The 19,793-nt window shown below is 39.6% G+C and overlaps 1 protein-coding gene across 3 annotated transcripts in view; it reads right to left on the bottom strand.

Moving 5' to 3' along the window:
• Window positions 1–19,793, bottom strand: part of SCN11A (sodium voltage-gated channel alpha subunit 11) — a 217,171-nt gene that overhangs the window by 86,538 nt on the left and 110,840 nt on the right. For all 3 annotated transcript variants that reach the window (XM_025376599.1, XM_025376600.1, XM_025376598.1), the window contains 4 exons: window positions 8,656–8,784; window positions 7,261–7,355; window positions 2,764–2,943; window positions 1,641–1,707 (listed from right to left, as the gene is read on the bottom strand). In XM_025376599.1, coding sequence (XP_025232384.1) covers window positions 1,641–1,707; window positions 2,764–2,943; window positions 7,261–7,355; window positions 8,656–8,784 — 471 coding nt within the window. The remainder of the gene's footprint in view (window positions 1–1,640; window positions 1,708–2,763; window positions 2,944–7,260; window positions 7,356–8,655; window positions 8,785–19,793) is intronic.

Raw genomic sequence — 19,793 nt, 5'->3', positions numbered from 1 at the left:
ACCAGTACTGGTTCATGGCCTGTTAGGAACTGGGCTGTACAGCAAGTGGGCAGCAGGCGAGTGAGCATTACTGCCTGAGCTCCACCTCCTGTCACATCAGTGGTGAGCATTAGATTCTCATAAGAGTGTGAACCCTGTTGTGAACTGTGCATGTGAGGGATCTAGGTTGCATGCTCCTTATGAGAATCTAACTAATGCCTGATAATCTGAGGGAGAACAGTTTCATCCCAAAACCACCACCACTTCCTGCCCATGAAAAAATTATCTTCCATGAAATCGGTCCCTGGTGCCAAAATGTTGGGAACATTTCTGGCAACAGGGACCAGTTTCATGGAAGACAGTTTTTCTTTCTAGAATGATCCTCAGCAAGTTCAATGCAGTGCGTTCTGTTGAGAATCATTCTAGAAAACTCAGTAAGTCTCATATTAGATTAAAGCCTATTGTGTCTTGCAAATGGAGAGAAGCCTTCCCTAATTCTCCAGACAAGGTCACACCCCCATCATACCTCTCAGTACCTGCACATCACCCTTATAACACTCATCACACTTTCTAGTAGTCATGCATTGCTTAACAGCAGGAACACATTCTGAGAAATGTGGAGTTAGGCAATTTTGTTGTGTAAACACCATAGAGTGTACACACAAGCCTAGATGGTATAGCCTACTATACACCTAGACTAAGTGGCATAGCCTATTGTTCCTAGGCTACAAACCTGTACAGTGTGTTACTGGACTGAATACTGTAGGCAACTGTAACACAATGGTAGGAATTTGTGTATCTAAACACAGAAAAGGCACTGTAAAAATACAGTATCATAATTCTATAGGGACAGTATCATATGTGTCATCCATTATCAACCTAAATGTCATTATGCAACATATAACTGCATTTTCTGTGCATCTGTCTTCCCTAGAAGACATCAATTCCAAAAGCGTGGAGCTGCCTTGTTCATAATTGCATTCTTTGAGGCTAACTCAGGGCTTGACACTCTGTAGATTCTTTTATCTATTTGTAATTTAGGAATGAATGTCATCTGTTTCATCAGAGTACCTTGCATATTATCTTAATTTGAAATACACTCAATAAATCTTCACTGAATTGAATCTTTCACCACAGAAAGCACTGCTATCCTGAAAGGAAAAAGAGTTTCCCCATAGGACCAGAGGGCCAGTAGCTGTTGGGGCAAGTGTGCATGGATGTATGTTCAACTGTGTTTGTAATTAGAGGCAATAGTTGTCAACAGGTCAACAAAGAGAAGAAGCATGTTCAGATACTCTTGCAGCAGGAGAATGCCACTGAACAGGAAACAAGGGCTTCACAGGGCTCTCAGTCATAACATCCCTTCTCAGCTTTGAAAGTCTTGAATACCTACTCCATAAAGTTGAAATATCACTGTTTCAGTAGGTTTCTTACAAGCTTCCAATTTAACATAACTAGGGAGGAAAGCTGCCTTAAACACCAGGAAATGTTTTTTTAATTTAATAACACAAGTCTAAACCTGTTTAGACACATGAAATAATTATACGAGAACTATCATCACTGTGTCCACCAGTCATTAGATAAAGATTATTTGCCACACCATTCTAAAAGGTCTAGAGGTATTCTTCTTGGGAGGAAAATGAAGATTATAAACCTCTTACCTGTTAACCTTCCAGATGCCACACATTTTGAATTCAGTCGAATTTTCTTTCTTTTCAAAGCAATGGTCTGAGAGAGGAAAAAATCATAAATTCAGATTTGAAAAAAAAAATCAAAAGGAAAGAGAATAGTAAGTATGCAGACTATGCTTGAAAATGGATGTTTCTACATCTTCTAAAATGATTAAAGGGGGTGTGTCCAGAGAGAAACTGGGGCCCAAGACCTCTAGAAGGAGCAAGAAAAAGGGAGGGAAAAGAAGAAGGAAGGAGAAGTTGGAGAAGGAAGCAGTGACATCACCACCACCACTTTGCCTCTCAGTAAATAATACTGAACCGAAAATCCTCCCTGGGGGAAGCTGGACAGAGACCCATCCTGTGACAGACCTCAGGAGAGTGTAGATGGAGTAGGTGTAGGGTCAACCTCAGCATAGAGAGGGTGGGCATTGAAAGAAGTGTTGTTAGCCAGGCATGGTGACTGACACCTGTAATCCCAGAGCTTTGGGAGGCTGAGATGGGCAGATCACGAGGTCAGGAGATAGAGATCATCCTGGCCAACATGGTGAAGCCCCATCTCTACTAAAAATACAAAAATTAGCTGGGTGTGGAGGCACAGGCCTGTAATCCCAGCTACTCGAGAGGCTGAGGCAGGAGAATCACTTGAACCTGGGAGGCAGAGGTTGCAGTGAGGTGAGATCGTGCCACTGCACTCCAGCCTGGTGACAGAGCTAGACTCCATCTTAAAAAAAAAAAAAAAAAAAAAATGAGTCATTGAAGAAATACTTGAGGAGCGGGGCTGGGAAGCTGTTGATTATCGTTGGCCAAATCCAAGTATTCTGAAAACTTCCACAAATCATTACAAAGAAGTGAGCAGAGATCTAAATGGCAAAGGGATGGGACAGCATAGAATTGCTCTTGTGGATGTAGTTTCAAGACTTTCCTTCTCCATGGCAACCCAAAGAATGAGGCAATTCTCTAGGAAATACATCTGCCCACAGGAACACCCTGGATGGATGAAGTCCTCCCTTGCTCCTAAGAGACTCTGTAAGGGAGGTGTGAAGGCAGGACAAGTGAGGATAAGGAAAAGTTAACCATGCAAAAACTAAGGAGTGAAAGGTTGGGTATTTACCATAAGCTTCCAGGTTACTGATATTTTTACAGTCCCTCGAGATGCATTTCAGGTTCAGGCTTCCCATGAAGAGCTGCTGACCTACCAGGGCAAAGATGCTGAGGCAAAAGAAGGTGAGGATAATCACATTGACCAGCTTCTTCACAGAGCGCAGCAAGGCCCCCACGATGACCTTCAGACCTGAGAAAGAGGACAGGCATGGGGAGAAGCCCATCCCCCTGAGCCAGACACTCACAAAGGCCAAGGAAGGAGCAACTGAGGTCTCAGAAACTGTCAAATTCCAGGCTGGAACTGGACTCCAGCCTAGCCTATGATTCTGATACCTTTAGTGTGTGCTCCAACTCTGTGCCTTGGAAGCTGAGTGTCTTCAAAGTAGTCAACAAGTTTGAGACTCAATCTCTCTATTGCTGCCCTATGCCTGCCTCAGTGCTGCTATGAGGAGCAAGCAAGGAGGCTTTGAGTAGAAACATGCCACACGGACTCAAGAAGGCATAGGTTGAGGACAGTTGCAAAGACACCACCTAAGCTGGGGCCACACTAGAGAATGAGAAATACCTGTATTTAACATTTAGTAGATACTGTCTACTGTCAAAGTACATGAGTACCATGAAACACAGCTAAATTGTGGGGTATAGGGGATGAAGAAGGAGTTTTGTCTAAACCCAAATTATAAGGATATCCTGGGAGGGAAAACTCAGATTACCAGTTAGAATAGGATGTCTTATTTTCATTTATTCATTCATTCAAGAAGTATTTATTAAGCACCTACTATGTCCATGGCACACTGTTAAGCTGCCAAAGTTACAAAATAAATAATCTTGTGGCAGGCTAGTAGATGTTTAAAACTGGCTCTTCAAGTGGGAGGCAGGAGAGCCCTGATCTATGGCATGTATAGGTTTCCTTGTTTTCTGAATTCTGTGGTCTAGATCCTGATCCCCACTCACCACCATGCTAGATTTCAAGCTACCAACATGATGTCACGGAACAGAGCTGGAAAAAGAAGAAGTCAACTTCAGCAATCCACTGAGTCATGGGCTTTGCTCTCAAGATAGCTGGAGAGATAAACTCCCAGATGTGATTGCAATGCATGGAATGACACTAAGTGACAAAATTTCATTTCATCAGTGTAGAGGTGAGAGCCCATGGCAGCGTACAGTGGGAGGCCAAGCCCTCAGTGGATGAGCTTCCCACAAAGTATGACACCAGATAGCAGGAACCTGGAGGCTAAGCTGGGACACTTACTATATCACCAATTGAAGGTAAACTAGAGGTTACTACAGCATCACCCAAGGCAGATTTTAACCTATAACAAGAGGCTTCTCCAAAGCAAGAAATGTGGATGAGTGATTATTGTGATTCCTGGATCATTTTTTCATAGTCTCATAAAAGATTGTACCTTGCACCCTTACTTCCAAAAAGCATCCAGGCATCTCATTGCATTTCATGGGCCAAAATAAAGACCATATTCACCTGTGTGGAGATGATGAAGGGGACACGAAAGCTGCTAAATGACTGCCAGAATGTGTATTTACTTATGTGAAAATAAAAGGGGCTTGGCTCATGCAGAAAGCTCCTAAATCTACCTGGGAAAACAAAGCCCTACTTGAAATGAAGAAGAATGAGAGGGAGAAGGAGAAGGAGAAGGAGAAGGAGGAGAAGGAGAAGAAGGAGAAGGAGAAGGAGAAGGAGAAGAAGGAGAAGGAGAAGGAGAAGGAGAAGAAGGAGAAGGAGGAGGAGAAGGAAAAGACATAAATTACACATAAAGTGTCCTCTGACTACCAGTTTCTTTATCACTATTCAGTTGCTTTCATGAAGTTTCAAAAAATAACCTACTGCTTCTGTTTGAAAGGACTTTAATTGCCTGGAGTTTAGGTATTGGGGCCATATGGTATAGTTTATGTCTATATCATCAGCACAACTAAATAGTTCCCATGTCTTTTTATAGTTTGCCAAAGCCACTGATAGAAGAGAAAAGAAGGGAAGGGGAGAAGGTGGGGGGAAAGGAGTCTAGAGAGGGAAGATAACAAACTGTTTTGTTTGTTTGTTTTAGTAAAGAAAAGGGAGGAAAGGGGGAGGAGAGAAAAAAGGTGTGTATAATAACCTTATTTTTCATAAACTGAAATTCATATTCACACCCAACCTTGGCTTCATCCTGATCCGAAGGGCTAAAGTGCCTTACTCACCTGGTTTCCAGGAGACCACCTTTGGTTTCCCTCCTACTTCACAGGTGCCTGCTGCTCATCTCATTCCCTGTTTTCTCCTCTTCTCCCTTTCATGTTTCAATGCCCTGGGGCTCAGGCCTTGGTCCTCTTCTATTCTCCATCAATGCTCATTTCCTTGGTGATCTCTTCAGATCTCATGGCTTTAAATATCATCTATAGACCCTTGATGCCTGAAATGGTATCTCCAGCTCTGACTCATCCCTGGGATCCCAGACTCATATACACCTAATTGCTTACTGAATCCTTTCCCTTGGTGGTCTCACAGCCATCTCAAACACAACATGTTCAAAGCTAGCTTGTAATCTGACCCCAAGGCCTGCTCCTCTCACAGCCTTCTCTGTCTCAATCAGTGACATCAGACATAAAAGTCATTTTTGACTCCTCTCTTTTGCTCACACCATGTATACAATTTATCAGTCAGGAAATGCTATTGTTTCTACCTTCAGATTGACACAGAATCAGACCAGTGTCTACCAACTCCACTACCACTACCTGATCAGAGAGCACCGCCATCCCTTGCTTCGATTACGGTCTCTTGTGTCAGTTTGGGTTTTGAGGAGCAGACATTCTGAGATCAGAAGTGCAAGAGATTTGTGGGGGTTGGGAGGATGCCTGTGAAAGATGAGTGTGGGGAGCAGGAGTGGCAGGGAGAGACTTCAGACTGCAGCTCAGGTTTGACGTCTGAGAGAGAGACAAGGGAGGAGGACTGGAAAGGAAGAACCACAGACTGCAGTTCAGCTATCGGAGTCTCAGCCAGGTCACTGGAGAGTCCCTGAGCCAAAGTTTCCTATTAGAAGAATCCCATATACTTCAGGAATAGGCCAGCACTAGAACCCACACACACTGTGCAGGGCAGGCATGATCTTGGCATGTGGATGGATGCAGTGGGGAATCCAGAGAGGTGGAAGCGGGATCTTTAGTCCACCATGCTCCCTGTAGTAGGAGGTCTTCCTGCTTCTCCCATCTTCTCCCCTACATTCCATTCTCCACACCACAGCTCCCATTTCTTCAGAGTGAAGCCTAGATCCTCCCTGTGCCTACAAAACTCCCCTTCAGTTCTTCTTGTTCTTTTTTTTTTTTTTTTTTTTTACCTTAGGCTGCAGTGCAATGGCACAATCTCAGCTCACTGCAGCCTGCAGCCTGCAGCCTCTCCCTCCCAGGTTCAAGCAATTCTCCTGCCTCAGCCTCTTGAGTAGCTGGGATTAAATGTACCCACCACCGCACCTGACTAATTTTTTTTTTTTTTTTTTTTCTGAGACGGAGTCTTGCTCTTGTTCCCCAGGCCAGAGTGCAATGGGGCAATCTAGGCTCACCGCAACCTCCCTCTCCCAGGTTCAAGTGATTCTCCCGCCTCAGCCTCCTGAGTAGCTGGGATTACAGGCATGCACCACTACACCTGGTTACTTTTGTATTTTTAGTAGAGATGGGGTTTATCCATGTTGATCAGGCTGGTACCAAACTCCCAACCTCAGGTGATCCACCTGCCTCAGCCTTCCAAAGTGTTGGGATTACAGGCGTGAGCCACTGCGCCTGGCCTTAACTTTTGTATTTTTGTAGAGAGAAGGCTTTACCATATTGGCCAGGCTGGTCTCAAACTCCTGGCCTCAAGTTATCTCCCTGCCTTGGCCTCCCAAAATGCTAGGATTACTGGCGTGAGTGACTGCATCCGGCCCCCCTTCACTTCTATGATCTCACCTCTACCTGGCCCCTCACTGTCTCCCCTCCAGTCCCATCCTCATCCTTCCTACTCAATCTCTGTGCTGGCTGTTTCCCCTGCTCAGAATACTCTTTCCCATATATCTGCTTGTGTCACTCCCTTGCCATCTTCAAATCTCTGCCACGTCTCACCTCAATGACAACTATCCTGATCACTCTGTTTAAAACTGCAACCTGCTTCCCCTATACCCTGTGACTTCCCATAGCCTCTATGGTGTCTACTTTTTCTTTATATTTTCCCTGGCACATAGCACTTGCTCACATGCTACATAATGTACTTATTTATTATAGTTGTTGTTTCGTGTCTGTGTCTCCACCCCCTACCCTAGAAGGTAAAACTCCATGAGTCTGCATCCATTTGCTTACTACTAGATCTCAGGCAGTTAGCACAGTGCCTGGACATATTAGGTGCTCAATAATTATCAGTTGGGCCATCAGATAAATTTGTAAAGCAGGGTTTGTTTGTTTTTGGTTTACATGATGACATTTTGAAAAAATTTAAATACAAATTAACATTCTTTCTAGATAGGAGCCAGTGTGGAAAGTGAGAGTGACTTACGTGAAACTACTGAAATTGCTTTTAAAGCTCTGAACACACGGAAGGTACGCAGGGACGACAGTTTGATGGTGATTCCTGGAATACATGACACAATCCTACAAGACAAAGCACAAGGAAAGCATGGGCTTGCTCAGTCCTGCAGCTGCACTGCACATCTCCACAAAAGCCACAAGTAAGCTCAGCCTGGGGCTTGTGACCTCCAAGGTGAAATCGACAGCCTCACCTTTCCAGCCTCACCTTTATCTTAGGATCTGGCATACCACTGTTCTTGATATGAACTGCAGAGGAGGCTGTTCTCAGTTCACCTTCATATGTGGACACAGATGAAGACTCCTTGAAATAGTCCATGTAGTTGTGGCTAATGAATAATAGAAGTCCTCTCAAATATTTACTGAGTGGCTGACAAGTTCTATGCCCCAAGGCACTTCACTAAAGTCTCCAGCCACTACATGGTCAAGCCTGAATGTGCAGCCAGGCAGTGTAGCTCCAGAGTCACACTCTAAACCACTGTGCTTCACCGCCTTTCAATAACTAAGCGCACACAACCTTTGAACTTCAAATGTCAAACTCTGAAATTACTAGCACCTACCTCCAAGTACTTTTGTGAATATTAAATAGGAAAAAATATGCAAAGTGCTTAACATAATGCCTGGTACAGATTAAATGATGCTAGGTTTACTATTGTTGTGCTGGCAATGTGTCATTGCATTTCTTGTTTTTTCTTTTGCTTACTCCATTTCATCATTCAGATTCCAAATCAGTGTCTTTCCTGCAGGAAGAGCCTCAACCTTCACCTTACACCTTACACCATACATAATAATTAACTCAAAATGCACCGTGGACTGAAACATAAAAGCCAAAACTACAGAACTTCTAGAAGTAAACAGGAGTAAAGCTCTTTGTAACCTTGTAGTAGTCAAAGATTTTTTAGACTGCTTTGCTTTGTTCTTCCTGTATCTTCTGACAGCTTAATACATGTACAGCCCCTATCCTGGTACTCATCATACTATATTTTAAGGGTCATTAATTGTCACTCTTCCCCTCTGGACTGTGAGCTTCATAAGATAGAAAAACATGTCTTTTTTTTTTTTTTTTTGTATTTCATTGGCACACTCTGTATCTTGCATAAAGCCTGGCCCATAACTGGCCAGTTTTGGTGAGTAAATGGCTGAAGGAACAAGAACTTGAGTGTTGACCTAGAAATGAGTTTGTGTGTGGAGGCATCTGGTCAATTGGCTGCATGTGCTGTTCAGGGCCAACCAACACAGCACTCAGAGCTCTAGGCATTACTAGGGCATACTCAGCCACTCAAATGAATCCACACAGAGCTCTGATGGAAGCAAAGGGGCTTCTTTCCCACCCAAGTCTCTTCAAAAACATCTTTAACATTCTTACGCTATTCCAATGACAATGGAGTCCAGCCAGTTCCATGGATCTCGAAGGAAAGAAAACTCATCCAGAATGAAACCTCTTGCCAATATTTTAATCAAAGCTTCAAAAATATAAATCCCAGTGAAGACATACCTAAAAAGCAAACCATTTACAACAGGAAGAAACATGATGAACAATATGAAAAGTAAAGAGCCCTTCTATCTTACTGGCCTTGATTTTTTTTTCCATTTCAATGTGACATTTAACATTCTGGTCTTCAGCAAACCAGAGTTCAAAAACGCAAGCTTTTTAAGCAAGTTCTGGTATTTAGAGTTTCAGAGAAACAGGCCTAGAGATAAATTGTGAAACTACATTTCAAGACCTAGCTTTATGTCCATATTCTTGAGAATAGTTTCAGGTAACATGAGGCCCAAGTACTGGAGGTTGTAGTTTGTCACCACCATTCTAGAGCTGTCACTCTGATGTACAGAAGGAGACAATGGTAACAGGACAATGAAGAGAGTAAATGACAAGCAAATAGCTGAATTTTTTCATACCTGTGTTCAGGGATTGAAAGGTTTAATATTATTAAGATGTCGTACTACCCAGGGTGATCTACAGATTCAGTGCAATCCTTATCACATTCCCAATGACATTTTTTACAAAAATATATAAATCTATTCTAAAATTCAGATGGAATTTCAAGTGACCCCAAATAGCCAAAACAATCTTTAAAAAAAAAAAAAACAAATTGTGAGGTCTCATACTTCCTGATATTGACATTTATTACAAAGCTACAGTAATCAAAATAGGTGTGTATCAGTCCATTCTCATACTGCTAACAAAGACATACCTGAGACTGGTAATTTATCATGGAAATAGATTTAATTGATTCACAGTTCAGTTCAGCATGGCTGGAGAAGGCCTCAGAAAAATTACCATTATGGTAGAAGGGGAAGCAAACATCTCCTTCTTCATATGGCAGCAGGAAGGAGAAGAATGAGAGTGAAGCGAAGGGGAAAGCCCCTAATGAAACCATCAGATCTCATGAGAACTTACTATTACCAGAACAGCATGGGGGAAACCATCTCCATGACTCAATTATCTCCCACCAGGGCCCTCCCACCACATGTTGGGATTATGGGAACTACAATTCAAGATGAGATTTGGGTGGGACACAGACAAAGCATATCAAGGTGGTACTAGCATAAAGACACATATAGACCAATGGAATAGAATAGAGAGCCCAGAAGTAAACTTTTGCATATATGGCCAAATTATTTTCCACAAGGGTGACAAGACTATGGAATAGTCTTGGCAATGTCCTTGGAAAAGGACAGTCTTTTCAACAAATGGTAATGGGAAAACTAAATCTCCACTTGCAAAAAATGAAGTTAGAATCTTTACTTACACCATATAAAAAATTAACTCAATATGGATTAAAGTCCTAAATGTAAGATCTGAAAAACATAAAACTCATAGAAGAAAAATTTGGAAGTCATATATCTAACACGGGGTTAACATCCAGAATATGTAAGTAACTCCTACAACAGAAAACCAAACACTGCATGTTCTCACTCACTCGTAAGTGCGAGTTGAACAGTAAGAACACATGGACACAGGGAGGGGAACAACACACACTGGGGCCTGTTGTGGGGTGGGGGGCAAGGGGAGTGAGAGGATTAGGACAAATACCTAAGGCATGTGGGGCTTAAAACCTAGATAATGGGTTGATGGAGCAGCAAACCACCATGGCACACATACAGCTATGTAACAAACCTGCATGTTCTGTGCATGTATCCCAGAACTTACAATAAAATAAAATAGAACTCCTACAACTCAATAATAAAAAATTAAATGACCTAATTAAAAAATGACCAAAGGATTTGAGTAGATATTTCTCCAAAGATGAAATATAAATGGCCAATGAGCTATGAAAAGATGCTCAACATCACTTATCATTAGAAAAATGCAAATCAAAACCACAAAGAGATGACCTCACACCCATTAGGACGGCTACTATTTTTTAAAAAAACCTAAAATAACAAGTGTTGATGAAGATGTGGAGAAATTGTAACACTTGTGCACTGTTGATGAGATTGTAAAATGGTGCAATCCCTATGGAAAACAGTATGAAGATTCCTCAAAAATTAACAATAGACCTGCCATATGATCCAACAAAGCCACTTCTAGGTATATGTATAAAAGAATTGAAAGCAGGTTCTCAAGGACATATTTGCCTACCCATGTTCATAGCAGCACTATTCACAACAGCCAAGAGGTGGAAGCAACCCAAATGCCATTTGCCAGATAAGTAGACAATCTCTAAAAAAAAATAGTTTATATCTTTTTTTATATTCCCACGCTGTCAAAAATACTGGGTCTGCACACACACACACACACACACACACACACACACACACACACGTTTGGGACTGAAACAAGTAATTGAGTCAAACAACCTGTCAGTTCAGAGTAAAATGTGGTATTTACATGTGATGGAATATTAATCAGCTTTAAAAAGGAAGAAAATTTTGTCACATTCTACAACATGTATAAACCTTGAAGTCATTATGCAAGGTGAAACAATTCAGTCATAAAAAGACAAATACTGTGTGATCCACTTTTATGAGGCAGGGGCTGAGGGGAAGACTGAAATGGGGAGTTCGTATTTCATGGATATAGAGTTTCAGTTTTGCAAGATGAAAAGAGTTCTGGAGATGAATAATGATAATGTTGTGTAACACTGTGAGTATACTTAATTCCACTGAACTTAAAATAGTTAAGATGGTATCTTTTATGTGATATGTACTTTATCACAATTTTAATAAAAACTGGCCCTTCCTTTTTCTTCCCTGAATCTTCCATCATATGCTATCCTTGCTATGGTTTGAATGTTCCCTCCAAAAGTCATGTTGAAATTTAACTGGCATTATCATGGTATTAAGAGGGGGGACCCTTAGGAGGTAATTAAGCCATGAAGATACTGCCTTTGTGAGGTATTAATGCCAATATCTCAGGAGTGGGTTCCTGATAAAAGGTGAGTTCAGGCCTCTTTGCCCTTGCTCTCTCATGTGCACATTTTTGCCCTTCTGCCTTCTGCCATGGGATGATGCAGCAAGAAGACCCTCACCAGATGCAGACCCTTTGATCTTGGACTTCCCAGCCTCCAGAACTGTAAGAAATACATCTGTATTCTTTACAAATTATCCAGTCTGTGGTATTCTGTTATCACAACATAAAATTGGCTAAGACAATTCTCTAATTTATTTACCTTTTTCTCTTCTGCCTCAAAAAAAAAAATCTTGTATCTTGTGTTATAATCCCAAGCTGCAAAAATACTGGGTCTGCAAGCGCAAACACATAGACACGCTCACTTGGGACAGAAACAAGCAATTCAGTTAAACAACTTGACCGTTAAAAGTAGAAGAAGTGGACCTTTTCTGGTAAACTATCCAGCCGTAGTAGCCCTGAAAACTAAAGAACAAAGGCCTTGAAGACTTGAAAAACCTCAAAGTAACCAAGTCCAAGAGCAGAAATGGTCATGAGGCTGCTACAGGCAAGAGCTCCTCCTTGCTTCAGGCTTTTTCTGAGCTGCTCACCTTTTGTGTGACAAATGAGCATATCAGATTAAATAATGCCTGTCCTAAACTATGTGTGTGTGAATGTAGGGTTGCAGGAGGCTGTTAAAAATGTCCTCATGTAAACAGGCATTAAAAGAGTTTAAAAAGGCAATATATTTTAATATCAACTTTAAATTATAAAGTTATAGGTGCTTTTATAAAAATCTGTAATTGCATATTTGTGGGATTTTTCAAGTCTTCATATAGATCTCAAGCAAACGAGACAGCAGACTATCGCTGCTATTTCGGCCTGACATTCTAGCCTCCCACCTCTTACTTCCATCATTCTCTCTTTTCCAGCGGAAGCCTGACCAATGATGGGACAGGCAGATCAAAATGACATCTGATATGGAATAAAGCCATGCCCACCAGGAGGAAATTACATGCCTCTTTGTATGAAGACATTTTTAACAGCCTCCTTCCACCCCACATTCATGTATCCACTGTTCAGAACTGCCAGGGGAGAGCAGCAGCTTTCCCCACCCTTGCTTCCTTCCTCTCTGCTTCCCTATGGCCTAAAAAGGGGTTTTCCTCCCTGCCTTATGGGTATTTTAATAGTGAAAATGGCCTCAGAGCAAATTACCTTCCCCAATAGAGAAAGAAGTCTCCTTGCATCTCACCACAAAGGCTAGGCAGGGCAAACTGCTGCTGTGGAAACAATGCACTCTCCTGATCTGTCTCCTCCATAGGTCCTACCCTCCTGATCACAAAGGCTTCTAGGGAAGCTGCAGTAAGTAACGAGTAGCAGCACCTGCACTCAAGTTAGCACCTCATGCAACAGCCAAATCTCCAAAGGGGAGACCACATTTCCCAGGGACACTGCCAGGATGGCATCTATTCCTGGGGCTACCTGTGCCCTCCTCAAGGCATAGACCCTCCGCTGGCCAGACTTAACCAGGTTCCAGGTTCCACCCAGCAATAGAGACAGATGGTCCCTACAAAGACACCACCTAGGAGGGAGAAGAATTCTCCAGAGACAAATAGACCAAATCAGAACTTAAAGTCAAAGAAACGGCAGTTTTCAAAGTCTGACCTCTAACCAGTGTCCCAGAAACCACTAGAGCCAAGTAAATGAGAATAGATGTGAATATGATTTAGAGAACACTTCCAGGAAAAAAGTAGGGTGGAAGTGACTGGAGACTGCCTTCCCAAATTCCCATTTAAAATCTGTGAAAACATGTGAAAATAAAAACATGTTCTAAAGAAGCATGACGAGAATGAGCATCACCCAGATTCTGGGAGGAAAGCCTCTCAGGGTCATTAGTCCATCTTTCCCTGGAGCATCCAACCTTGCTCACATAGCCCCTTTCCTGATGATGTTGTATTCCCTAATAAGTGCCTGCAAGGTCTGGAAGTCCCCAGTCCTACTCCCCACCAGAGGCACAAACAGCTGCTAGTCAGCTGTCACCGTCATACCTCTAGCAGGAGTGATTTTTTGCCTGTGTGCCCAAGTCCCTCAAGCCTTAGAAACAGTAAGTCATGGCTCCAGTCATTTTAGAAATATTAGCTAAGCCATTCCATTCACAAGAAGCTTCTTATATCTGCCTGAACCTGAGTGAGTCTCTTTGAATTACTAGGATCTGAAAGGAAATGTACAGCTCAAGCGTAACTAATGTGGGAGATGTAGTACAATACTTGCAACTTGCCAAGTCAGATACCACAAATGTTACTACAAACATCCTTAAAGAAGAATCTGCAAGAAACTGAACCAAAGAGGAAGAGAAAATAAGAATACAAAAGACATTTGGAAGATATTAAAAATTGAAATGCCACATATTAAAACCTTTAAGACAGAGACAAACCTGTACCCCAAGCATTGTCCCTATAAACATTTTTATTATTTACAACAAGAAGGAAAATACATGTACTAAACATTCAAATTCATATTTTAGAATACGTTATGTCCTATTGAATGTATAAGGAAGAAAATAAAAGAAGGTAGAGGGAAAAATATTATACACACACACACACACACACACACACACACACACATATATATATATATTTTTTTTGAGATGGAGTTTCACTCTTGTTGCCCAGGCTGGAGCGCAATGGCACAAATTCGGCTCTCCGCAACCTCTGCCTCCCAGGTTCAAGTGATTCTCCTGCCTCAGCCTCCCGAGTAGCTGGGATTACAGGCATGTGCCACCACGTCCGGCTAATTTTGTATTTTTAGTAGAGATAGGGTTTCTCCATGTTGGTCAGGCTGGTCTCGAACACCCAACCTCAGGTTATCTGCCTGCTTTGGCCTCCCAAAGCGCTGGGATTATAGATGGTGAGCCACGGTGCCCGGCCAAAAATATTATATTTTAAAATAGAATTTAAGGCCAGGTGCCGTGGCTCACACCTGTAATCGCAGCACTTTGGGAGGCTGAGGCGGGCGGATCACCTGAGTCCTAGAGTTCAAGACCTGGGCAACATGGCAAAACCCCGTCTCTACTAAAAATACAAAAATTAGCCAGACGTGGCAGTGCATGTCTGTAATCCCAGCTACTCCGGAGGCTGAGTCAGGAGAATTGCTTGAACCCGGGAGGAGAAGGTTGCGGTGAGCCGAGATCGCACCATTGCACTCCAGCCTGGGTGACAAGAGCAAAACTCCATCTCAAAACAAAAAAAAAAAAAAAAAAAAAATTCAGTACATGGGAAAGATGGGGAGCCATACGAGTCATCAAGAGAGTAAACAAATGCTGACAACAAATTTTATCAAAGATAACACAAAATTGTATATATATATAAAATATTGATATGTATAATACTGATGTACATACATATATATACATATAGTTTTATATAACAAGGCAACTAGTTACAAGGTATAATGAAAGAAAAGACCACATTCATAATGGCAACAAAAAACAGTAAAATTCACAAACAAATTTAGCAAGAATTGTGGAAGATCTGTATGAAGAAAGTTTTAAAGCAATTAGAGGAACACAAAAGAAGATTTTAACAAATGAAAAATATGTCATGTTCTCAATGAATTCCAACCTCATAAAGATGTCAATTTCCTCCAGGTTCATTTATAAATCCTTTCATCATGTCAGTAAAACCTGCCAAGTTGACTATAAAATTTACATGAAAAAATAAACCAACAAGAACCATAAAAATTCTCAAAAGGAACCTCTAGCACTCCTGAACATTACAATATTAGACAATCTTGATAGTTAAAAAGTGTGGTTCTGGCATATGAAAATGAAGACCAATGGAAGAGAAAAGAAAGTCCAGAAATAGATCTGAATACCTAAGTAACATTTCACATTAGAGGATAGGATGTGGACTATTTAACAAATGGTGTTGGGACAAATGGATAGACATCTGGGATGGAAATATGAAGTCAGATCTATTTATGACACCCTACCCTTGAATGAATTCCAAATTATTCAAGGATTTAAATTTTTAAAAAAGGAAACTATAAAAGCACTATAAGAAAATATGAGAGAATCCTTTTATAACTTAAGGCTAGAGAAAGTATTTCTAACTATAAATCAAAATCCACAGGCATAGAGGAAAGTTTGTTAAATTTAATACAGGAAAAGAAAAAAATAATAAGCAAAATTAAGAGACCATTAATGCCTGCTTCAATTGTAATGAAGACATGAAGTGGTTGGGCAAACCCTCCCACAGATAATGAGTATTAAACTGGAAATATATATATATAAGGACAACTATTTGAAGGACCCGCAAGATGAACAAAAGGAGGCAGAAACTGGGGCAGATGTTCCTCTGAAAAGAAGGTACCTGCAATGCATAAGAATTATAAAAATGTTTAACGTTTTGGTCTGAGAGTATTTTCCAACTTCCCCACTCCCACCCCAACACTAGCAAACAGCTGCAGTCTTGAAGATTTAAGGTGGCTGAGGGTGGAGTTCAGAGCTAGCAGAGCAGCTGGAAATTTAGGGAGTAAATCCTGGAAGCAAGCAAGAGAGAGCTAAGCAACAGGGGCAGAAAACATGGAAATGACATACTTAAAGTGCTAGAAAAACAAATTGTCAAGCACTAAATCTATATACAATGAAACTCTACTTCAAAAATGAGTATGAAATAAGGACATTTTCAGATCAATATAAACTGAGAATGTGTTGCCAACAGAACTGAACCACAAGAAATATTAAAGGAAGTTGTTCAGGCTAAAAAGGAATAATACCAAAAGATAACTTGGATCTACAGGGAAAAAAAAATGTCTTTAAAAGGCATGTGCCCATTTAAAGCAAAAATGATAAACCGTATTGTTGGGTTTATTGTGTACATTAATATAAATATATGACAAAAAAACAAACAGGACTGAACTGTGGCATGGTTTCTATTTTACTTGAAGGAATTCAACATTAACTCTGTTTTGCCCATTTAAAAATGCCTAATTTAATCTCTGAAGAAACCACTAAAAAATGCAAGTAAGTAAAGCTAAAAGGCCAATAGAGGATTAAAATGAAATACTAAATATACTTGATTAACACAAAAGGAAACAGGAATGGGGAAATAATGGAGTAGCAAAGGAATAACAACAATGACAAAAAAAAAGAAGATGAGATAAATAGAAAACCAATAGAAAAATAGCAGAGCAAAATTCAATTATATAACTATATTAAATGTAAATGAACTTTAGTCCATCAAGAGTCTGCAACTGGATTGATAGACTGCATAAAAAGCAAAAACCAACTATATGTTGTTTACAAGATATATGCTACAAATACAAAGACACAAAAAGGTTGAGAGTAAAAGGATGGAAAAAGATATACCACGCAAACAAAGAGCATAAGAAAGCTGGAGTAGCTATATTAATATTAGACAAAACAAATATTTAAATGAGTATTATTAGAGACAAATAAGACATTCCATAATAATAAAAGAATGAATACATCCAGAGGATAATAATAATCATAAATATGTATGTACCTGATAATAGTGCTTCAAAATACACAAAGCCAAATTTGACAAAAAGAGAGAAAGAATAGACAAATCCACAATAATAGATAGAGATTTCAAGCCTCTCTTTCAGTAATTCACAAAAATGCTAGGTAAAACTCAGTACAGGTACAAAAGATCTAAATGACACTATCAACCACCTTAACTTAACTGACGTTTTAAGGAGTATTTAAGAATGTGGCAGAATCCACATTCTTTCCAAGTGCATGTGAAACATTTCCCAAGACAGACTATAAAAGATGTTTCTCTTTATTTCAAAAGATTGAAATTTTACAGAGTATATTCTCTGACCATAACTGAACTGAAGTTAGATAATAATCAGACAACCAGAAAATAACTAGAAAAGCATAAAATATTTGGAAATATTAAAAAACACACTTTTAAATGGCATACGGGACAAAGAATAAATCATGAGAAAATGTAGGGAATATTTTGAACCAAAAGGTAATGAAAACACAGTGTATTGACATCTGTGGAATGCAGCTAAAGCAGTTCTTGGACAGAAATGTATAGCTTTATACAATTGTATAAGAAGAAAAATCTAAAACCAACTATTTAAACTTCCAACTTAAGAAGCTAGAAATAGAACAGCAAATTAAAATCAAAGCAAATTGAGTGAAAAAATTAATAAAGACTTTGAGACTTTCATATATTGCTGGTATGAATGTAAAATTATGCTGTCAATTTGAAAAAGGTTTAGCAGTTTCTTAGAAAGTTACATATATACTTATCACAGGGACCAGCAATTACACACCGAGGTATTTATCCCAGAGAAACGCAAAAATATATCCACAAAAGATTTTTATACAGAAATGTTCGCAGCAACTTTATTCATAATAGCCCTAAACTGACAACAACACAAATGTGCAGCAATAGATAAATGGGAAAACAAAATGTGGTATACCCATTCAATGGAATCCAACTCAGCAACAAAAACAAGAAAAAACGTAGAAATATACACAACAACATGGATGCATCTCAAAGCATTATGCTAAATGAAAGAAACCAGATACAAAAATATGGTATCATACATACCATATGAAAAGTATATGAAATTCTTTAAAAAGGCAAAACAAGTCTCGAATGACAGAAATGAGATCAATGTTTGCCTGGGGTTGGGAGTGGGGGTTGGGGATAAACTGCAAAGAGGCATGAGACATTTTGGGGGGTAATTGAAATGTTCTATATATTGATTGCAGTGGTTTATATTGCATAATTAAATAGGAGTTAGAAAAAATGGTCTCATTTATTCAATTTGCATTCAATATGTTCCTGAAAGATTAAAGCAGCAAATATGTTAAACTAGAAAAACTGCAATTTTGATAAGAAAATATTTATACAAATATAGAACTTCTAAGTTAAAAAACTAATTTACATGTCTGAAAAGCCAATACAAATGATAAAAAATTAACATTTCAGTTATACAGAGAACTCATTCAAACTGATTAGAAAATAAAAATGATACAGAAACAAAGATGGAAACACACAATTCAGAAACGAAAACATCAAAAGAGTCTAAATCAAATATTTCATATTGTCATTCACATATGGGAACTGAAAAAGTGGATCACATGGAGGTAGAGAGTGGAATGGTGGTTACCAGAGATGGGGAAAGATTGGGCGAGAGGTGGATAATGAAAAGAAGTTGATTAATGAGTACAAAAAACAGATAAAAGGAATAAATTCTAGTACTCAATAGGACAGTAGAGTGACTATTTAGTTAACAATAATTTATTGCATATATCAAAATAGCTAGAACAGAAGATTTGAAATGTTTCCAATACAAGGAAATAATTAATGTCCAATTGGGAATGATATCCCAATTACCCTGTGAGCGATCATTACACAGTGTATGCACGTATCAAAATATCACATGCACCCTATAAATGTGTACAATTATTATGTGTCAATTAAAATTTTCTTAAGTCTAACTCATCTGGAAATTAAAGAAATGCAAATATTTTAACTCCATAAATTAGAGAGGAAAAAATTTAATGCTAGCAAGAATGTGATATATAATTGGTTATTAAAATACACTGCTGATGGCAGAGAAAATTGATACAAACTTTTTGGAAAATATTTTGTCTATATATATTATTAAAAGCATTAAAATGTACCTTTTTATCTAGAAAATCCATTTCTAAGAGAATATCTCAAGAAAATAATAATTTAAGAATAGGGCTGGGTGCAGTGGCTCACGTCTGTAATCCCAACACCTTGCAAGGTTGAGGCGAGCAGATCACCTGAGGTAGGAGTTTGAGGCCAGCCTGGCCAATATGGTGAAATCCTGTCTCTACTAAAAATACAAAAGAATTAGCTGGGTGTGGAGGCAGGCGCCTGTAATCCCAGCTACTTGGGAGGGTGAGGTCGGAGAATCGCTTGAACCTAGGAGGCAGATGTTGCTGTTGCAGTGAGCTGAGATAGCACCATTGCACTCCAGCCTGGGCAACAACAGCGAAACCCTGTCTCAAAAAATTTAAAAAAAAATTAAAATTAAAAAAGAATAGCTTTATTTTTGGCAGAGTGAATTGGCATAAAAATTTTTTACAAACAAAAACAAAGAATAAATAAATACATAAATGTAGCTTTATGCAAAAAAAATTTTTTTTTTTTTTT

Source organism: Theropithecus gelada, chromosome 2 (genome assembly GCF_003255815.1).
Source record: "Theropithecus gelada isolate Dixy chromosome 2, Tgel_1.0, whole genome shotgun sequence".
Classification (NCBI taxonomy): Eukaryota; Metazoa; Chordata; class Mammalia; order Primates; family Cercopithecidae; genus Theropithecus; species Theropithecus gelada.
Note: the sequence above shows the minus strand (reverse complement) of the source record. Positions and strands in the feature narration are given on the sequence as shown.